Source organism: Populus trichocarpa, chromosome 8 (genome assembly GCF_000002775.5).
Source record: "Populus trichocarpa isolate Nisqually-1 chromosome 8, P.trichocarpa_v4.1, whole genome shotgun sequence".
Taxonomy (NCBI): domain Eukaryota; kingdom Viridiplantae; phylum Streptophyta; class Magnoliopsida; order Malpighiales; family Salicaceae; genus Populus; species Populus trichocarpa.
The window spans coordinates 13,089,792-13,105,392 of record NC_037292.2 but is presented as its reverse complement, the minus strand read 5'-3'; the positions used below and the strand labels follow the sequence as shown (position 1 = coordinate 13,105,392).

General features: G+C 35.5%; 2 protein-coding genes across 2 annotated transcripts; one reads left to right on the top strand and one right to left on the bottom strand.

Annotated features, from left to right (window-relative positions):
• Positions 1-1,311: 1,311 nt before the first annotated feature.
• LOC7469051 (lysM domain receptor-like kinase 3) lies at positions 1,312-5,235 on the bottom strand. The gene is made up of 10 exons (XM_052454942.1): positions 4,271-5,235; positions 3,796-3,999; positions 3,517-3,656; positions 3,321-3,410; positions 3,125-3,230; positions 2,612-2,763; positions 2,316-2,413; positions 2,068-2,206; positions 1,859-1,957; positions 1,312-1,585 (listed from the first exon to the last, which is right to left on the bottom strand). Exons 1-10 carry the CDS (start codon positions 4,926-4,928, stop codon positions 1,424-1,426), a joined length of 1,848 nt encoding a protein of 615 aa, XP_052310902.1. The 5' UTR covers positions 4,929-5,235; the 3' UTR covers positions 1,312-1,423.
• A 2,791-nt stretch (positions 5,236-8,026) lies between these two features.
• On the top strand, positions 8,027-13,369 carry LOC7469050 (glutamate--glyoxylate aminotransferase 2). The gene is made up of 14 exons (XM_002312643.4): positions 8,027-8,259; positions 8,676-8,819; positions 9,593-9,658; positions 9,787-9,904; positions 10,281-10,362; positions 10,510-10,597; positions 10,780-10,938; positions 11,248-11,421; positions 11,509-11,640; positions 11,819-11,884; positions 11,991-12,055; positions 12,273-12,364; positions 12,466-12,622; positions 13,069-13,369. Exons 2-14 carry the CDS (start codon positions 8,703-8,705, stop codon positions 13,196-13,198), a joined length of 1,446 nt encoding a protein of 481 aa, XP_002312679.3. The 5' UTR covers positions 8,027-8,259; positions 8,676-8,702; the 3' UTR covers positions 13,199-13,369.
• Positions 13,370-15,601: the final 2,232 nt, after the last annotated feature.

Genomic DNA, 15,601 nt, shown 5'->3' with positions numbered 1-15,601 from the left:
AAAAAAAAATAAAGAAGCAAGAATCTTAATCAAACAGATATTGAGGAATGAAATTGAAAAAAAAATAAAAAACAATGCAAAAAAAAAAACAGCAATTAAAAGAATTAGAACTAAATTCGACATAAAAATTAAATGAAATTAAATGTTTAGGGATAGAATTGTAAAAAAAATCCATTAAGAAAATGATTAAAAAATAACAATTAAAAGAATTATGACCAAATTTGACATAAAAATTAAATGAAAATAAATGCCCAGTGGTGGAATTGAAAAAAAAATCAATCAAGAAAATGATTCAAAACAAAACAAATAACAATGAAAAGAATGAGGACTAAATTTGAAAAAAAAAAATTAAAAATCAAATGACCAGTGATGAAATCAAAAATAAAATCTAAATAGAAATAATAATTGTAAATAAAGCAATTCCAAATAAGAGAAGAGGGAATGAGTCAAAAGAAAAAATAATTTGAAGGGCTGATATAATTTTTTACATGACCAACACGCAATTTGAGGAAGAAAGAAAAGGAAAATAAAGAAAAGAAAATCAATTTTGGATCCAACTACACCGAACCACCATACACGCTACCCAGAAAGGAAGAGAATGTTGAGATAAATCAAATGATACGGCAAAATCACGGTTACAACCATCGAAGAGAGTCACATGCACCATAGAAGACGGCGAAGCTGCTGACACGTGGTCAACAACTTTTTTGTTTTTTTTTTTTTTGTAAAAAACCAAAAATACCTTATATCAGCCCTAGTTGCTCTAATATATGACTCAAGAGCACTAAAATAACCAGTTATGTGTGTTTGATATTGTGATGTAATATGCTTTTTAAAAGTGTTTTTCGATTGAAAATACATCAAAATAATTACTTTTTAGATTTTTAAAATTTTTGACATTACCACTTCAAAATCATCGAAAAGCACAAAAAAAAACATGAATTTAATATTTTTTTCAAGCAAACATGCTTTTAAAAGTATCCAAAAACAAAAATTATGGCACTCTTAAATGGGTAAAAAAGTCAGTGGCTAGCACAATTATAATACAAAATTAAATTAAGACCGCAAATCCTAATTACACATGTTTTTTTTGGTTTTTTTAAAAGTATTTTTCACTTAAAATTATATTAAAATAATTTTTTTTAATTTATTTTTAATATCGTAACATTAAAATCATCGAAAAACACTAAGAAGTCATAAATTTAATATCTTTTCAATACAAATACCCTTTTAAAAAACATAAAAAAAAAAAAAACTATTGTAACCTAAATGGTAAAAAAGTTAGTGACTAGCAAAATTATGATGCAAAATTAAATTAACACTGCAAATCCTAATTACACATGTTTCTGGGTCTTTTAAAACTCTTACAATTAAATGAAAGACGTTTCAAAAACACACCATAGACTCGAAAATTACAATTTGTTCATCTTCCATTAAAAACCCCACTAAATATGCTGCTCCCTCCCAGTGAAGCCTCCCACTCTACTGAGGACACTACGATCATAGATAATTTTTGAACTACTTCTCGCATCTCTGGTCTATTAATTGCTTCTTCGCTCAAACACCAGTCAGCAATTTCTGCCATCTGCAACCAAATAGAAAGAAAAATCATGGTTATATTTATTATTATCAACTTTTTTATTAATTTAATTATCATATATTAAGCTATATACATGGAAAATGATTTATAACATCATGATGTTATGCTGTTGGATTTGGTGAAAAACATTCATATTCAATTTCATAAAAAAAAAAAATACATAATAGGAATATACTAATGTGTCCTCTGTATAGGCTTAACGTAGAAATCCACGAGACAGATACAGTAATAAGATCAAGCTATATTTAAATATATAACCTTGTAGACATCCTCCATGGGGTAGCTGTTGCGGAGATTTTTGTCTATGACATCTGCTAAAGCAGTCTCTGGATCTTTATCTTCAAAAATTTTGTAGACCTGACAGCATGTATCAGGTTAGTATTGACCATAGTTGCATATATATGATACAGAAAAATATATGCAAGTCTTATATTAAGAATGATTGAGTAATTATGTGTAAAGCTTACAACTGTGATGAGTGATTTCATCTTGTTTCTCTCTCGATTGTCACGCAAAAGTGCACGTTGTCCTGTTATCAGCTCAGCTAAAACTACTCCAAATGCAAATACATCAGTTTTGGAAGTCACCTGCAGCTCCTTCACAGATCTTTCCAAGCAGTACGTAAAATCAGAAAGACAGATCAATTTTCTCCTTTCTCAAACTAGAATGACACCACACACGCACACACAATTCAATCAGGATATAACAGACTTACTCTGGTGGAAGATAGCCTGGTGTTCCTACCAGTCGTGTTGCTATTAAATCTTCATCACTCGTTCGTTCAACAAGCTTTGCCAATCCAAAATCTGCAACCTATAGAGCCAGATGATGATTAGCTAATTGTGTTTTCCATTTTAGAAGGTCTTGTCTGATAAAACGATGGAAGCTCGCTCTAACATCGAGGAAAACTCCTTTCATTTGGTCAAAGACAGTTGTGTATCATTAGAGAATGAAGTATGATGATGATAATAATAGCATAAAAAAACTGCTAGTAAAACATGTTTTAAGTACCTTTGCTCGCAGTCCCTCATCGAGTAGAATGTTACTTGTCTTTATATCTCTGTGCACATAGCGTGCTTTGGTGTGGTCATGGATGTATTCAATTCCCTTTGCAGCATCAAGGGCAATCTGTGCTCTTGCTGTCCAAGAGAGTGGCTGGTGACCTGATTCAAGACCCCATTTTTCAGCTGCTAGCTAGCTTTCTTGTCTGTTAAATGCCTAAATGTAAAGCTTTTGCAAACCAAATGCTCAACAAATTTGTAAAATATTCCATCTATAGGAAGTTGAAACCATGTTTTCCAAAGACATGCATCAATCCTGTCTTGTGATACCTACAGATAACTAAATATACAACTCATTAGTCTCAAAGAACATCCTTTTCAAAGGAAAAAATGACATGGTTCTCTTCTGGGTTCATTATGAACTAACAGAGAGGTATCTTAGGCTTACCCTATAATACATTTAGCAGCAGAAAAGTCATCTTACTAAACTAAGAGGCATATGTTGTACCGCTAATTTGAATACCTTTTAGCAATGGATCGTGAAGGTGATCACTAAGTGACCCATTTCGAACATACTCATAAATCAAGTAGAAGTGATCATCTCCACCGGCATAACCCAGAAGTTCCACCTGTTACATGATTTATACTTGGTAAATAGAGGCAAATGTTTCTTTGCAAAATTGCATTGAGATTGACTAGTATGGTTAATGATCACTCACCACATTTATGTGATGGATCTTACATAAGACCTTGAGCTCTGCAAAAAACTCATGGGATTTGTTTGATCTCATCTTCTTTACTGCAACCTCCTGAATATTGCAAGGAAAAATCGTATTTTCATACTTTTTTTTTTCTACCTTGGAGACCTTCTCTTATGAGCATGGGTTCGGGAGAAATCAAGAAAGAAGTCTATACCTGTCCTCGCAATAATCCATGGTACACACATCCATATCCACCCTCTCCGATTTTCTTCGTTTTGTCAAAGCTTTTTGTAGCCTCTTCAATCTCTTCTAGACTAAAGACGACTGGTTTTTCTGATTCAAAAGCTGTCCCATCTGCAGAATGCAAACTCATCACTTACTGCAGGCTCTTTCGTCTCAGCTGAATTTAATGCTACCCTAGTTATTTCCATGTACAATAAAACTAATGCGACTTTTTTTTTATGATTTTTCAGATTCCATGAGTAAATCTAACCTTCGTTACTTCCCTTGTACAGACTCTGCAAGGAAAATGCTCTGTTCGTGCTCATGCTTTTGGGTACAGGTTTCAAGTCCTCCTCGCTGTTCTGTCGGCATCCTTTTCTCCTAAGAAGGAGGATTACCAATGTGATGATTGAAAGTGCTGTCAGAGAAGATAGTATGCCGACGATTATTATCCATTTGTGTCCCCTTCCTGATCCTGAATGGAAACACAAGACAAAGATACATGTAAGAAAAATTACACAGGATTTTACTCAATTTCAATCAAGTTCTGCATTTCATGCAAACATACATACATGTATGCGATTAATTTTCTTTTCCCCGAAAAGACAAATATTGCTGTGAAACATAGCGCATGATTACTCTCTCAAGATAGAAGAAACGGAGACATTGGAAACATAAATGATATATCTCCATTTATCTTCTATATCGATGAAATATTGAAAATTTGGGAAAGAACTCGTATTCACCTTTTCCAGAGGCCGGTTTACTGTCCATGGGAACAAACAGCACCCAATCCACATTTATGGAACTTGGGTTCTTAATCAGATTTATGTTCATGCTCTGTATGCCACCTACTGTAGATGATAGCCTGGTTGAAATATCTGATAATGTGTCATGCTGCTGAACAGTATATGTTACCACAATTTGGGATTTGCTTTTTGTACACCCACACAAGAGATGCATGGAGAAATTATTTCTTGGATTAAACAACCACGCTTCATCTTCAACCCACCAAGCTTGCCCATTAAAAATCTGAGCTGAAACATTAGAAAACAGTTCTCCTTGACTTACGTTGTGGATTGCATCATAGAAGTATCCAACAGTGCCATTGATATTTTTGCACGAGCAAGGTACCGTTACAAGATAGTCTTGTCGGCTTGCATAGGAAATAGAAATGATCTGAGCTGGGCTGACACCATAAATGGAAGCAAGCTGTTCTTTCTGTAAGCTGTCGTAGTTGGTATGGTACAGTGAGGCATTACAAATTTTGATGTCTTCAGAATCAGAGCAAGTAAATGGGTACATATTTGGTGAATTGGTGGAGTCATCAGAGGCAAAACCTAAAGCTACTAGGGTTGCCATTAAAGTGATCAGGAGACCAAGAAGGAAATTGTGGGAAGTCATGGTTGTAGAGCATAGGAATTTTTTTCCCGTGAGAGTGGAAGAAAATGAGATGAAGTGATGGAGCTAGAAACTATAGTTTCTCCTCTCCTTCATTACCTGTTTGTTTATTTTGCATCAGAACACAACAGTTAATTGTGTCGGATTGACATTTTTCATGTGGCCCACCCCCTTTGGTTTTAGGCTCTTACAAGGAGAGCTGTAGTTCTCCATCTTGAATATGATATGGTTTTTGTAATTTCCAAAGTATTTCCCCCATCCATTATAAGATGATATAATTAATTATGTCGATGCTTACAATCTAGTGACTGAGACAATTTTGTCTGTTGATTTACCAATGAACACACTTCCTCCTCAATGGGTTGAAGCATGGTTGTTTAACTTAATTTGGGAAAGTTGAATTTAACAAAATATTAACCGGATAAAACTTAATTGATCCAATCATGTCTATCATTAGGTTTATTTAATCAAATCTGATAGCATTAATAACGAGAAATTTAAAAAAAAAATGAAGGAAGAACAAAATGGTATTGTTTTAACAAAAATGGTTGGTTCGGTTTGACCAATGATTCAATAACTCATGGATTAACTCGGTGACTCGACAACCCAAACCTTTTTTTCAGATTAGTCGATCCCTAGCTGGATCCGACAACCATGCAGAGAAGAATCCATGCCTTGCTGTTTCAATTAACGGCAGTCAAATATAGAATATTTCACCACCTACAATGAGTGACGCATGCTCGTTTGCATAGAAGGAAACTACCAGCTACACACTTTGCTTGGTTGTGTAGTGTAGTGTACAAAATATGTCTGCTGGGCTCTCTGCAAGCATAATTTTGTCTGATGCACTGGTACTAAGTAACACAGCTGTATGAAAAGGAATAAAGATAATCATATATGTATCAGGGCATAGAATAAGCCATGCCCCTTTCGCATTAGCTGTGGAAATGGGACTGGAAGGATGTTGATTTTCCCGTCTGCGCAGAGCTTTTTTCGACTGTCTCTTCGGCTCGGAACAGATTTTGTAATCTTGTGAAGTGTTCCTTGTGGTTTTGTTCCTATTGTAAATTTTAAGGGATTTTTTATCCTTTTTATCTTTGCATTGGCTGTTTTCTTTTCCAAGGATACAAGCATTGAGAATTGCAGGCATAACAGTTAACACAATGCGCTTATAAATTTACTTGACTTTATGAGAATAATTAAGATTTTAAAAGCTCTTACTAGCGACTTGGATGTGTTGCTTCTGCTTCCCTTTGTTTCTTTCATCCCTTAATCAACCTGACAGCAACAGCCCCGTTTCTTCTTTTCCTGGGAAGTAAGAAAGAAAACAATATAAGAGCTGAAGAAGAACGCAGTAGTTTAGTTTTTGCTAGGGTGAGCAAAAAAATCGATAAATCGATTAAATAAAAAAAAAAACCAAAATAACCGAACCGAAAAAAAACCGAATTAACCGATTAAAAAATCACAAAAAAATCCGGTTCGGTTCAGTTTCGAAAGTCTGAAACCGATTGAACCGAACCGGTTCAACCAAGCCAACACTTAAAAAATAAAACAAGTATAAATAGATAGTTTTTTCTAACCCTAAACCTAAAGGAGCATTCCCTAAATACATAACTAGCCGCCCCTCCATTTGTTTTGCTCTCTGCATCTAACCTTCTCTAATCTTAAGATTCTTAACCAGTAGCCGAAGGCGCACACACAAACAACTACCGAAAGGAAAGAGAGGACGGACAATGAGTTTAACAATCCACTCTTTCTATTCACTCTAGCTAGGCTTTCATCTGATACTTCAACTGGGGAGGAGAGGAAAATTAGTTTTTTCGATACGATCTCCCTGTCTTGCTGCACCAACACAGAGGGAAACTTCAGAACGGGACAGTGAGCTTCGCCAAATCCTGATTTTGTTTTCCTTCTTCCGGTCATTGAAAGCTCAAAGCTACTGGTTCTGTTCTGTCATGCTCTATTCTAGTTCTTTCAACTCTCGAGTTACCTTTCAAGCAGACTCAGAAGAAAAAGAGGAAGCCCACGAAGCGGTAGCAGCTACTTCTTCTGCTTCGTCTTGAAGCTAGAATCAATCCCTAGATTTCATACTTTTCAGGGAGAAAGTTGTGTATTTTGGCTTGTACAGAAACGACATCATTTCATAGATTTTCAAGCTAGCGAACCGAACCGACCGGTTTGGAAGGAAAAAAACCGAACCGAATCAAAACTGGTCGGTTTGAACCGGTTTTCGGTTCGGTTAAAAAATTTAAAAAAAAAATAATTTTAATTTGGTTATGTTTTTTTAATCCAGAATCGAACTGAACTGAAAATGTTTATCCTAGTTCTTGCAGTCATTTGCAGAGGCCCTCGAACGCAAGGGCTAGAAATGATTGTTGGTGTCGAAATTTGCTTTCCAATACCATGACATTGTCGATTCTTGACATGTCTCTTCGTTTAACGGACATACTAGTTTTCTTCTTTGGTTACAAAGGAGAGGCCGCCCAAGATTACCTAAATAAGGATACAGCAAATACAAAAATCATTCTCATACAGAGAAACTAGAAATCAGACGAGCAGTTACTTCTGGTTGGAGGCTGTCAGCTATCACTGTTGATCTGTATTTTTTAAAATATATTGCAGCTTTCTTTGATGTTTTTTAAGAATAAATCTTAGCCCGAATAAAAAACAAATAGTATATAAAACTTCATAATTATTCAAGTTATTTTAACTAATAAGTTGAATGGTCATATTTATTATATGGATAAAATTATTCAGATTAATTATTTTTATTAAAACGATATTATTTTATTTTTTTAATATTTAGATGAGGTCAACTAAGTTGATCAAAATTCTTTAAATTATATTTTATCCAATTCAATATAAATTAGGCTCCACATCTTAAATCTCTCAAATTAACTTACCACTCGTGACAGGGTTTAGTAGCTATGCTAGGATCACTCAGGCATTGAGCTGAGAGTGACTACTATTGACTCCAGCGAAGTAAAACCAAGAGAGATGACCACGAGAAGAGTCTCTACCAAGAACTCAGTGTTTGAAGCTACACCACACTTGTTGAATACTGATAGCTTTATCCCTTTGGGTCAAATAAACAAAACAATAGTCCAGAACAAGTCCAAATTTCAGTGGCTCTGGTGCTGCCAATATTGAGTGCATGTGCTGACTGCTGCCACATAATAAAAAATATATGTATATCCTCACAACCAGATTTTTTTGCTGACACAAAAAAGAAATTCTGCTCTTGTGCATGCAGCATAGTTTAGTTCCTGTCTTTGCCCGCCCAAGCAGAAAACACACACGTGAATCTCCCTTACCAAAACAGTGTCATAGCCAGGTAGCTTCACCAAACCATTTGATGTTTTTTTTTTCTTAATCTTTTTAAGGGATTTCTCGTGAATGTAATTTGATCTATTCTTTCTTGCTCTATCTTGGCTTTGAGGTTTTTTTTTTCAATTATTTTTCCCTTTCGAAGTTGTGTTAGCATGTTCTTTGTCTGATTCTAAAATGTTTGATGGTTTTCGTTGACTTCTCTGGCTCATTTGTTATATAATTATTCGTTGGTTGCTGTGAATTCCTTGTCAAAATTCGTAGCTTGAAATGTTGTTATTAGATTTAAAATTCTGACAATTGGGCAATTTTTCTTAAGATCACAGAGCAGTTGCTTCATCCAATGTTTAGTTTTCATTCTAATGTTTTCTGAAGAAAATTGATGGCTAGGAACTGAGTTTGCTGTCTTACTTGATTTTTCAGACCGGGTGAGAAGGTAGACTAACTGTCATGGCACCTAGAGCATTAGACTATGAATCGTTGAATGAAAATGTCAAGAAGGTTCAGTATGCTGTTAGAGGCGAGTTGTATCTTCGAGCTTCTGAGCTCCAGAAGGAAGGGAAGAAGGTGTGTGTGTGTGTGTGTGTGTGTGTGTAGTCTGCTCAAGTTTTCTTTAGAAATGTTGCTGTTCATAATTTTGCTTATGATGTTAAGTGGATTTAAATGTGTTGAGTTTCTACTGGGTTTATCAGGATGCAACAACTGGAGATTTTTACTTGATTTTGCACACCTCAATTTTGAATCTGCTGACTAATCTTTATCAATAGCTTCTAGTTTCGGTTGCTTATTCAGTGTCTTCCAAGTGTTCGTATAAATCACTGCCGTTCCTTTGTTGGATATACCTCTTGTTTGTATTCCCTTTCTTCTTCTTTTGAATTCATGAAGGACTTGTCACATGTTGTAACGTGCATTTTTCATTAGAGGGACGCTTTTCTCTCGTCAAATGTGAAAACTTAGTCCTATATGAGATGCATTTTCTATTGCGTATAATTTGTTTATTGAAGAACAGCATGTATCCGCAAAAACATGTTCTTGCATATTTCGTAGCACAGCCATGAGCCATGCAATAGCAATTAATCCTCCACGGCCCTGCACTTGGCTATCAATGACAATCTTAAACGTTAGACCTGATATTATTCTAGGGCCTTAACATGTTACTTTATGTGTAAAATCTTACTTCACATATCATTTTCTTCCTTGTAAAACCATGAGATGGCATCTGTATTTTGGCTTTAATCAACCAGGACAAATAATTGATTTTTTTTTTTTTTTTTTTGTATAACATGTCATTATCCTATGCATATTTCTCTGAGTCTCACTGCTTCAAATTTATTCGGTAGATTATTTTCACAAATGTCGGCAATCCTCATGCGCTTGGACAGAAGCCACTTACCTTTCCTCGCCAGGTTAAGTTGAAGTATATTATATTCCTGTCTATTTATCTTATGTATTTACTGCTTAAACGAACTGTTTTGAGTTGCTTATGCATTCTTGTCTATATAGTCGAGTTGAACCATGAAAAGTTCTATTGCAGGTGGTTGCTCTCTGCCAAGCTCCATTTCTATTAGATGATCCAAATGTAGGATTGTTTTTCCCTGCGGATGCAATTGCAAAAGCTAAACATTATCTTGCTATGACTATTGGTGGTCTAGGTATCTTCTTCTTATCTGCCTTTTCTTACACAAGTTTGGGATAGGGTTGAAAAATCCAAAGCAATTGTATCGAGTATTTCGGTGTTTCATGCGTATATGGGGGTGGTCTATGGAGGGTCATTAGATCACATGCATTGAAATATTAAGATTTGTTTTTAGTTGGTTGTGTTCTAGATTCTTCCCCTTATGCCTACTCTACACATATCTTTCCTAATTGTTATTTCATTCTCGCCAATATTCCTTTCATAGATGTTCTTGTCTTAACAACTTTATGGTTTTCAATACTGTGCTGCTGAAGTCTAGCTAGTTAAAGAGTAGTTCCACTGAGACATCAGCCTGCAATGCAAATTAAAGCCACTCTTGTTCATATGTTTAGGTGCTTACACTGACTCCCGAGGTATGCCGGGAGTTAGGAAGGAGGTAGCAGATTTCATTGAAAGGCGTGATGGATATCCAAGGTGATGTGTTATAGCCATTGATTTTTATTGTTCAACTCTTTGACTACATGAAAAAAATAAAAACCAAAGTTGTGTTTCGAATAAATAGTTATCTTTGGACTGGAAGTGGTAAGCCGAAGTTCACTTTGCTGCTTGCTTTGTTGACAGTGACCCAGAACTCATATTTCTCACTGATGGTGCCAGCAAAGGTGTTATGCAGATCTTGAATACTATTATCAGAGGTGAAAGTGATGGGGTACGTATACTTCCCTGCAAGTACTATTGTCTCCCTCTTTGATTGAATGTAGGCTGCTTCTTCTACAACTTTCCAATCCCTTCTTTCCTGCTGGTAACAATGGAGGTTTTCTTTGTCTTAGTACGATTATAGTACCGTTTACAAGATAATGCTTGTTAATACAAAAACTGCATATTTGTCAGATTTTGGTTCCAGTGCCACAGTACCCACTTTACTCTGCTGCAATTTCTCTATTTGGGGGCTCCCTTGTTCCATATTTTCTAGAAGAGACAGCAAACTGGGGTCTTGATGTAAATGACCTGAGACAGTCAGTTGCACAAGCTCGCTCTAAAGGAATAACTGTTAGTATGCTTTGACTCTTCCTATTATATATGCAATTGCTAGCTATCTATTTGGAAATTGAAACCTAAGAAGTTAACTGAAAACTGTAAAAACAGAATGGATCAGGGTACTGGTTTAACTGTCCGGGTTTAGCCAGTTATTTGAACAATCACCCTCTGAGATTATATATATATATATACTTGTGAAGATTGGTTTATTGTCCTCTTCCATTTGAAAACTAAACGTGCATTAATTACCTGCTGACCCAACTTATCTTGTAGCACTCATCACTGCAAAATAAATCTCTAACATGATTGATATGTGATCAGGTAAGAGCAATGGTGATTATTAACCCAGGCAACCCCACTGGTCAGTGTCTTAGTGAAGCTAATTTAAGGGAAATTTTGCACTTCTGTTACCAAGAAAACTTGGTTCTTCTTGGAGACGAAGTTTATCAGCAGAACATTTATCAGGATGAGCGTCCTTTTATCAGTGCTAGAAAGGTAAATATTGTTTTGCCTCGAAATTCAAGTGTTTGTTACCTGGAGTTACAACTTGTATTAGTCATATTTTTGTTGCGACTTTGGAAGGTTTTGATGGGCATGGGGCCACCCGTAAGCAAGGAAGTTCAGCTCATTTCTTTCCACACCGTGTCCAAAGGATATTGGGGTGAATGTGGGCAGCGGGGTGGATACTTTGAGATGACCAACATTCCTCCAAAGGTTTTCTTTTTATCAAATAGATTTCTCCTTTCCATAATAATTGTTCACTATTTTCAGTCTCATGTATTTTGCGACCTGCAATATTGAAATTAAACATAAGAAGGATCTTTAAATTCCGGCAGTATTTGAACTACAAACATCCAAAAGTCATTTTTGTTTGTTATGATTTATGCTGCAGGCTGTTGATGAGATTTACAAGGTTGCATCAGTATCACTCAGTCCAAATGTCCCTGCACAGATATTCGTAAGTAGACTTGCACACTCTGTAGTGGTATTTTTATCTATTTAACTGGGAAATCCAGTTCTTGTTTCTCGTTATTACTCCAATTAAAAAGTCTACCTCTTTACAGATGGGGCTGATGGTCAACCCGCCTAAACCTGGAGATATTTCATATGAGCAGTTCATTAGGGAAAGGTATGCCTGCTAAGATTTAGTTCTTTGGGAGTCAATTCAGTATTCATGATAATCTTATGAAATGGAACCAAGGACATTCCCCTTTGATCTAATACCATGCTAAACTGTCAATCTGATTACCAAACTAGTTAATGGATGTTGATGTCCACTGTCAAAGTCAAAGAATTGTCTGCTTTGAGCAGGTAATAACAGTGTTTTATGATAAAAAAAAACGCAGCAAAGGGATCCTGGAATCTTTAAGGAGAAGAGCTAGGATGATGACTGATGGATTCAACAGCTGCAGAAATGTGATATGCAATTTCACAGAAGGTAAATTGTTGTTTCTTAGCTATTTTTAACATCTTTCATTTCGTGATCTCTTTCCCAATCTATATGTGATCATTGTATGACATCGTAGAATTTGGTTTTAGGTGCCATGTATTCATTTCCTCAAATAAGACTGCCACCTAAAGCAATAGACGCTGCCAAAATGGCTGGAAAAGTTCCTGATGTTTTCTACTGTCTCAAGCTTTTGGAGGCCACTGGCATTTCCACTGTCCCTGGTTCAGGATTTGGACAGAAAGAAGGGTAACTGCTTGTTGTTTTATTTTGATTTAGATGTGGTTAAATGCCATTTTCCTATCGTATTCTATCAAATGGTTCTACATTGCTTGAAACACACAAGCATGCATGAAAACAGACAAATAAAACAAAACAAAAGAGAATTCTGCCGATTCTAGTTTCTCCTGGTTATGTTTCTCTTCCTGCAGATTGATTTCCTAACACATACTGAATCTTTTTAATTTCACGTTCAATATGAATCATGTATTTATGAAGATGACATGTAAGCATCTGACAGGGGTATGGGGAATTCTTTTTCCTCTTCTCAGCTTCTCACTTTTTGTTTCTGAAGGGGGTTTTGCATTTTCCCCCTTCGGCCTTCCTTTTGCGGGTGTGCAAAAGCAAGTCTCTAGATGGGTCTGTTTCTGAACTATAATTAAATGCTAGTGTCTGATTGTTATTCTTTCTTGTAGGGTATTCCATTTAAGAACCACCATTTTACCGGCAGAGGAAGACATGCCGGAAATCATGGACAGTTTCAAGAAGTTCAACGATGAGTTCATGGAGCAATATGAAGGCCACGGTGGTTATTCAAGGTTGTAAGAAATTCTTCAAATTCTGCAAATTGTATCATATTATTGGGCAGTTCAAGCCGTTTGGTAAATGCTTCCTTGAATTGCCTGGATTTGGCTATGTAAGCTAAAGTCTGTTGACGATTCTTTCTGCTGCTAATGATGACTCAGACATCAATCGTCTGCATGAATACCTGCTCAATCCAACGTCTAATGTTGTCATTCTTAAAGGTTTCACTCAGTTACTCTGATCTGATGAGCTAGCGACTAAATGGATGCCTACCTCTGCCTCTTCGCATCAGTATCTTGTCCCAGGCTGAAAGAAAAGTTGCCGATGGACCTAAGCAACCTTAGTTGCCCTGGAATTTAAGCCTTTCGTGATTCTTGTCCCTTTTCTGATTAACATAAATTCAGTCCTCGCTTTTTCTGTGCTCCTCGTAAATAAGGCCTACGACCTCCTCTAAGGGCTTGCCTTAGCCTGTCAATATGAACTGCCTTCTTTAAATTCGATGAAGCCTACTATCTAGCTCTGCCACCCATTAAAACCGCACTCCCTTCGTAAATAAGCAAATTTTTCTTTATATATATATTTTGAAAGGAAGCCAGCCATTTATGCCTCCCCCCACCCTAGCTACTAAAGTGGCAGCCAGCCTAGAAACGGATATGAAGATCGGAAGTGATGGTGTTTGAACACCCAATTAATAAGGAAGTCCTTCGACTTTTAAACAGGAATTTAGTTATGTTTTAAGACATGGTTTTATTAAATTCATTAACATCTGGGAAGAAAAAATAATCACTGAAAATAATAAAACATATTGATTGAAAGAGAGCTTTAGTCCATCTTTATAGACTACAAAATATGTAAGAACAACTTCTTCTTCTTCTTCTTCTTCTTCTTCTCCTCTGATAAATGAAAGGTTTACTGATCAAAAGGAAACTGAGAGGGCAAACCCAATACAGAGTTCAAGACATACGAGGTATAAAAAGGGAATGCTAGAATAAATAATTCAGATATGTGGGATTTGAAGTAGCACCAGATGTTAGAATAATGCATGCTCAAAATATAAATATTCGCTGCATGTTATAAGAAGAACAGTACGCACGCACGAAGAGATAACTTGAGAGAGGGAGGGAGAGAGAGTTTACAACAGGCATTTGATGGTTTTCGTAGAGTTTGGTCCATTTAGGTATGAAATATTATAGAAAAAAAATAATTAGTTTGTTGCTTATAAAATAACGATTAAAATATCATTTGACCATTATTACATCAAAAGTAAGTCTCGAGAAGTTTATAACACGAGGTCTCAAGATGTAACACATGGTCCAATGATATTCTTAGATCTCTCGATACATATGAAAGATAAATTGATGTAATAGATGGTCCTATGATATTTTTACCATGGTCCCTCGGTACATGATTTGAAAGATACATTTTGAGAACATGTTAGTCAATAAAAGTTTATAATACTAAGTCTCGAGATCAAGTCATTAGAATATTTTTATTAATTATTATTTTATACTTTTTTAAAAAAATAAATCATAAATAAAAATATTTTTATTACGAATCTCGAGAGCTAATTAACATGATGTTACTAATTATATTGTGTCTTTTTTTCAGCCAAAATTGTAAGATATAATGCAAGTCATTAAGTTTTTATAAATTTCTTGATGCTAAGCATACAAATAAGATCCTTAAAATTCAATTTCTTTTAGCATTTTACCAGCTTGATAGCATCAAGTCATCTCCCTACGATAGAGATGTTCCATATATTTTTTCAAAAAAAAATAAATAATTAAGAGTCATTATCCATCGTAAATTTTGCTGAGCTACTCACATAATTGCAGGCATTGGTCGTACAAGACTGACATCGCAATCTACTTTGCAAACCTGTCCCATCTTGCATCAACTTTTTTTCTACTTACATCAATGACACATAGCTGCATCACAATGAAGAAGAAAAAAACATTAGGGGTGAGCATCGGTTCAAGAGTTTGGTTTGGATAAAAAAACATCAAATTAATTTATTTTTCAAGATCTTGGACTAAATCAGATGAAAGAATTAAACCATTTGTGTGGTGCATTTCTTTCATTCTCTAAAATCTAGAATTAAAATCATACCCAGTTGAATTTTTTTTATTTATTGATTAAAATATCCAAAAACAAAATTAAAAAAAACTCAAACTTTTAAACAGTAAAAACCAGGGGGGGGGGCGTCCTATTCTTAAATTTTGTTCACAAGACATTAGGTGCCATAAAGGGGCGAATAACAGGCACAGGTGAGTTGATGATCCCTATGTCTTTGGCGCCAAATCCCAAGTCAATCGATCCTGCCATGCTCAGCTTGTTTCACGGGCACTCCACTCTCTTTCTAGCTACAAGTCTTCATTTTATTATTATTTTGGTTTTATAAATAATCAAATCTTAAATAGGATC